This window comes from Austrofundulus limnaeus, unplaced genomic scaffold (assembly GCF_001266775.1).
Source record: "Austrofundulus limnaeus strain Quisiro unplaced genomic scaffold, Austrofundulus_limnaeus-1.0 Scaffold59, whole genome shotgun sequence".
In the NCBI taxonomy this organism is placed as follows: Eukaryota; Metazoa; Chordata; class Actinopteri; order Cyprinodontiformes; family Rivulidae; genus Austrofundulus; species Austrofundulus limnaeus.
Window position 1 is genome coordinate 1823690 of NW_013952461.1, and position 6401 is coordinate 1830090.

The window sequence follows — 6401 nt, forward strand, 5'->3', positions numbered from 1 at the left end:
CCATCCCCCTCGCAAGCACGAACCCCTCCCCCGCACTGAAATGGGCTCAACGGAAGCGGAAGGTGGTTCTTCAAGAGACAGAGGCCAAATTTCAAGGCATTTAGAAGAGGAAATGATGAGAAGATAAGCTTATTTTCTATTTAAACATAAAAACAACATTTTAATAACAGCTAAAGGTGACATAGATATTTATTGTGGTATAGTATTTAAATATATGCCTGAGAAACACATAAAATTGCCCCTTTAAAAATATATGACTTAGTGGTTCTTTTTTTGGTTTAAAGGTATAAGCCCTTTACTTACATGGTTGTGTGATTCTTTACCTCCACGTTTTTTGAGTGTGTGTAAATTCCACTCACAAGGTAAGATCGTCCTTAACCGAATCCAGACACGTGAAGAATCCCAGCTTGTTCTGTAGTGGAGAGTGTGCCAGTAAATAGCTGGGTATTTCACAGCTATTATCAGAAGCCAATGTGTCTTGTATGCATCCTGTCCCCACACCAGTTGCAGTCAAGGCTTTTGCCCCCGTTTATGGTGGTCTTTGCCATTAAAAGGAAGGTGGTCCTTTGAACTTGCTTTAGCTTGAGAAGAGGTTGCCGGCTTTAGAAAAGGCGGGGTTGTGCCTGGTAAGATCTTTTCCATCTGTTCATCTCCACAGCATGTTTTCTCACTGTGGTCTGCCAGGTTTTGAGGCGGTCGGTGTGCATGCTCTTCTTGCAATGCAGCAGCCCAGGCGTGAGTATACCTTCCATTCAGATAGCCCCGGGTCTGATGTGGAGGTATGAGCGCTGTAATCAGATTTAAAACTCAAGACGCCTTAGTCCCTGAACACTTAAAGGCCACCTTAAGCCAATTTACCTGTCATTGTGGCTCAGGACAGCCAATTTATTTCAAGACATGATGCTGAGCAATGCTAATACAGGGCCCAGGTTTCTTTTCTGAGTGTAAATGGCTCTATGGCTCACCGGAGATGCTATATATATTAACCCATGGTATTGCTGCTAAGAGGACTGGATGTGTGATGTCCTYGCTAACTGAACAACTACACACAGTAGCCATGAGGTACTTGTCGCAACCACCATTTGTAATTACACTACCTCCTCCATCATCCAAACTTCATTACCTTTATGTCGTACCAAAAAATCTCATAATTGCCCAGGAGTGTGGAAATGGAAGGTGAATGAATTATTACTGTGCCTTGCTGCTTTGGACTGTCTGGCACCATAGGACTGCAAGTAGAACCACAACAATTAAATATTATAGAGGCTCTTTCCTGTCTTACAAGTGTCTCCAGGAATGAAGATTTACATTGATCCGTTCACATATGAGGACCCAAATGAGGCTGTGAGGGAGTTTGCCAAGGAGATTGATATATCCTGCGTGAAGATTGAACAGGTCATCGGTGCAGGTAATGGAAAAAATCTGACTTAAACCTGGATGGGACAGCATATTAACAACTGAGTTTAAGCAGAAACAGATGCAGGGTTTTGGCACATTGTTTAGAGTGAATATAACTGGGTTTGTTTGTTTTTTTTTCTATTTCTCCTCCTAATAGGAGAGTTTGGAGAAGTGTGCAGTGGTAATCTAAAGCTTCCGGGCAAAAGAGAGATGTTTGTAGCCATAAAAACTCTGAAGTCCGGCTACACAGAAAAGCAGAGGCGGGACTTCCTGAGCGAGGCCAGCATCATGGGCCAGTTTGACCATCCTAACGTCATTCATCTGGAAGGCGTGGTCACCAAGAGCAGTCCTGTAATGATCATCACCGAATTCATGGAGAATGGATCTCTTGACACGTTTCTCCGAGTAAGAACCCTGATATTATTGCATGACAAAAAATAACAAACTTTCTTTTTTCAGATTAAACTGATTTGCCATTCAATAAGAAATGYTTAAATTACTATACAGTAAAATAGACATTTTGACATTACTTTTACAACTAACAGTTTTACTGTTGTCTGTATGTTAATACTGCCACTCTGGGTTATGTTTTGTCCAAGCTAACAATAAAACAGCTGAGGCTTACAGTGTGTTTTGTGCTAACAACAATGTTGCCTTCACAAACTGACAGTACACGCTGCTTTGAAGCTTAGAAGTCTCCATTCAGAGCTTTTGCTTTGACAAGCCTAAAAATTGATATGGTGATCTCAGCATAATAAGTTTATCATGACTCTGTCTAAAATTGTTTACTTTATTAGACAGCCACTGAGGTACCTGCTAACTATCTGCCAAAAAAAAATGACAAGAAGCAATCACTSCAGCTACGCAAACAGCATATTATTRTCTAGAAAGCGTGCCAAGAGTTATTTATTTTTTCGTTGCTCTTTTGACAACACAGAGAAGGAAAATTAATTAACAACTGCTGGGGATAAATTTACTGCCAGCCGTTATGGAAAAAATGAAGTTAAGTTCCTTCAAAATTTCTCCTCTCAATGAATAAAAAAAGAGAAGGAATTAAAAAGCTTTAAAGTTGCTTTTAAAATGGCAGCTATTGCAGCTTGCGAGGAACATACTTCTAATTTATATTTTTATAAATAAAACAAGACAAAACATGAAACAAAAAAAATGCAATGATGCTTATAGTTACTTCTTGAACATTTTAAACATGTTTACTTCATCTTAATTTAACTATGCATGTCAGTTAAAGAAAATGTTTGTTCACTTTCAAAACAGGTATTTTATTCAGTTCTGTGCAGTAAGTTTAACGTAGCAATTTTAAAATGCTACTCACAGACAAACGTATCAGATAGAATGCAGAATTTTTTCATTTTGATAATTTTATTTATTTATTAATTAATTAATTATTTTTTTTATTTGCTTTGTCACTCTGCATCCCACTGCTTTTTATTTGACATGCTTATAAATTCCATATTTATCTATTTTTTTTCTACTTCGATAATACAGCGCTCATGAGTTCACTGGATTTTTAGTCCTCATAATTTTGCCAGCAAGGAAAATTACAAAGTACAGTCCAAAGTACATTTATGACCCAAATTAATAATTCAAAACACTTTTCAAGACATAAAATGAGATGTCATGTTTAAAAATGAATCTGCCCGAGTGATGAGATGTTATACAAGTCCACCATCATTTGTGCAGTAATAGTGAAATAAAAACAAGTATTTTGATGTGTTTATTAAAAAAAATAAGATTTCCCCTGCTCTAATTGCTGCTTCTGCCTTTTTAGGAAGAGCAAAAAATATGTCTGATTAATGGAAACTGAAGACGTATGATCTTTTTCCAAAACATAGTTATTTTTACATGCAACCTAAATTATGAAAAAGGAGCTCTCTATTTAATGTGACAGACATTAAGCATGGGGGTGTTAAGCGAGTACTGTAAAAGTGGCATATCATAATTTAAGTCGTCTTCTTTTTAAGTTAAGAGACTAAATAAAAACTGAGTGTCATTTGATTTTGTCATAGGGATTTGAATTTGTGTGACCACTTCTTTGTGAAATTGTAAAACATTAAATAAAAATAGAGCTAATATTGGAGAAGTAGAAACACATCCCTCTAGAGTGGGTTAAAATGGCTTACAGCTTGTTTTTTTATTTTTATTTTTTACCAAAATATAAATGTTCCATGTGGTAAAAACAATGGTTTAAATTAGGGATGCAMCAATATGAAAAAATTCAGCCAATATTGATATCCAATATTAATATTGCTGTTATGGCTGATAACCAATTTTTGCAGATATTACACAAATACACAAACTATTTATGTATAGGTACGCACAAACACACTTGTGTCTTTTTTCGATACCGTAAAGAAACGACCAAAGTGCTGTCATGGCTCTCTTCATCAGTTATTCCTGTTGCTGTGATGCTGCGCAGCATCAATATCACTATCATTATCAAACAGTCACCACTTGATAAACCATTTGTCCTCCTGAAACAGAAACACAAATGACAAGTGGGAAATTAATATCGGACATTAATATTTTTACTTATTGGGCCGATACTGATGTTAATGCCGATATATYGTGCATTCCTAGTTTAACTTCCAAAAGCAACAGGCAGGAATCAAACATCTGTGAAAGACACAATGACTAATTCCTACACTTTTGCAAAAACAAAGTTTAGTGATTTAAAAAAACATGGTTAAACTAAACTAGGATGTTTTGTTTGCACAATGACACTGATGTGTAGATCCATGGTATATTTACAGTAACCACAAATACAAATACAGTATAAACCACACGTTTCATGACCTTGTTACTACATTTTAAACGGTGTAAAAAGTAAGCTTCCTGAAAGCAGTCCACACGCCTTTAATTGATTCCCACCAGTATACCTTCCCCAGCTAGCGTTAGCTTCCTCCACGACTACATCAAAGACTTCCTGGAGAAGCTGACATAAAACCTCCTGTCAGTGCACTGCTGAGGCTGGGTTCACAGCCTTCATTTGCATTCTGCCTCTGACCTCGAAGACGCAAAACATCAGCTCTTTTTGGAATTTGATCTTGTTTGTGCACGCGGAGATCCGCTGAGCATATTTGACAGCAAATTGTTCTTTTGAAAACAGCAGTGAGCCTTTGTAAATCGTAACTGTGGCAGTTACACCACAGCTGCTGACAGAGTCAAAGCTTCTGAGCACAGTTTGTGTCACAATTTGACTCGGTTGTTGGTTGGTTGTTTATAATGGTCACTGCGGTCTTTACTGAGCTGCCTGCTGAAGTCGTGGTGTCACAAATGAAGAAAATAGTGCTGGGTGCATAATATTTGGAGATTAGAAATTAAACATGATGAACACTGTATGGGCTATGGCATGCTCACATTAGATTTTTACTTACAGTCAAACTTGACCTGAGGAATTTGTTTAAATAAATTGCAAACATGGGGCTTAAATCAAGCGCCAGTGTATTCTTGTCAAATGTTTTTTTTTCTTTATGAATATTACATTTTGTTTAATTGCCGTGGTACACAAGGATGAGCAGCTTGGTATGAGGAGAGGCATCCTCTCGACTAATGAGCAGCAGAGCGTTTGAGACAGAAACAGGTTGGAGGAATTTGGCTGGGCTTTCTCCACTGCTTTCCTCGTTTCCCCTATTAGTCTTAATGTCTGTCCACACTGGGCCTCATGCTCTCATGCTCCATTCTTGGTAATCTCCTGTTTGCCTGATGTCGTGGTGGGTGGTGGGGAGAGTGCAGGTGTGCCCAGTTGGAGGCACAGCTGCACCACAGCTCCAGACACTAGCCGAGCATGGGGTAAAGCCTTCACCAAAACGGAAAGAGGAACAGCTGTACGCAGACAGCCAGACCCAGCTTAGTCCTGCCTGGTCCCACTGAGGCCAGCTGGGCTCAAACAAAACCTGTTGGTGTCCAGCAGGGTTTTCTCTTTCTGTTCTTTTTGTAAACCAATACTTTACCATAGCTTTACTACTGGTTTCATATAAGTAATTTAGTTTCAAACTAAATGTTTTACTAAAGGCTGGCATTTGGATTTTAAGTTATAATTTCATTAAATTTCAATACAAAAGAAAACCTTCAAACTTGAAACAACTCTAACGTTAAAACATTGCAATCCATTTGATTTAGATCAATAAATATGATCTTAGTCCCTGTTTTTGCATCTTAATTTTGATGTGGTTCACTAAAAAACATTCAGAAAAAAAAWGTTCAATCAGAAAACAGTGTTAAGCTGTTGCAGAGTTTGTATTATTAAACAAGACAACCTGGCTAACAATCTAAAACAGCCAACATATGGCAGACAGTTTTGGTACTCATGGACCACCCCCGATGGGAATCAAGCTTTTGACCTTGTTAAAACGTCCATATGGTGTTTTTATGTGCTAGTATGCATATCAGGAGTAAAATAAGCTCCTACCACCATGCCTCTGTGAATCTGCATTTGAACTGCAGTTACCAGCAATCCTCTCAAATAGGTAGATTCAAACAATAAAAGTTTTTTGCTTAATGCAGATAAATAAATAATTCTGGGTGGAACTTGTCTTATAAATACTGAAACCCCATTATTAATAGTTTTTTTTCAGTCTAGCCTAAAATGTCAAGAGGTTAGCCTAAAATGTCAAGAGCCATGCATGTGCTGGAGGTCGTATGGATGAGGATTAGGACCACAGAACATTTTATTTTATTTATTTTTTATTTATTTCCAGAGTTCTGTCTATATTATCAGAATTCTGAGGAAAAAAAGTCAGAATTCTGCTGTTAAATTGAAACATGTATCTAAATGCTATTGTGATCAATTCTAATATGTTTTTAAAGGATCACACCAGAGTTGTAAAGTAAGTAAGTACAAATACTTTGTTTCTGTACTTAAGTAGAATTTTTGGGTGTCTGTACTTTACTTGAGTTATTTTCAGCATACTTTTTACTTTTACTCATTACATTTTTACACAATTATCTGTACTTATACTCACTACATTTTTTAAAAAAGGTAAGAA

The 6401-nt window shown here is 37.2% G+C and overlaps 1 protein-coding gene across 4 annotated transcripts in view; it reads left to right on the forward strand.

The window, feature by feature from the left end:
• ephb2b (eph receptor B2b) overlaps nt 1-6401 on the forward strand; it is a 124680-nt gene that overhangs the window by 105849 nt on the left and 12430 nt on the right. For 2 of the 4 annotated variants that reach the window (XM_014009597.1, XM_014009598.1), the window contains exons 10-11: nt 1286-1408; nt 1556-1803. In XM_014009597.1, the coding sequence (XP_013865051.1) occupies nt 1286-1408; nt 1556-1803 (371 nt within the window). The remainder of the gene's footprint in view (nt 1-1285; nt 1409-1555; nt 1804-6401) is intronic. The other 2 variants (XM_014009599.1, XM_014009600.1) reach the window with 1 other exon arrangement.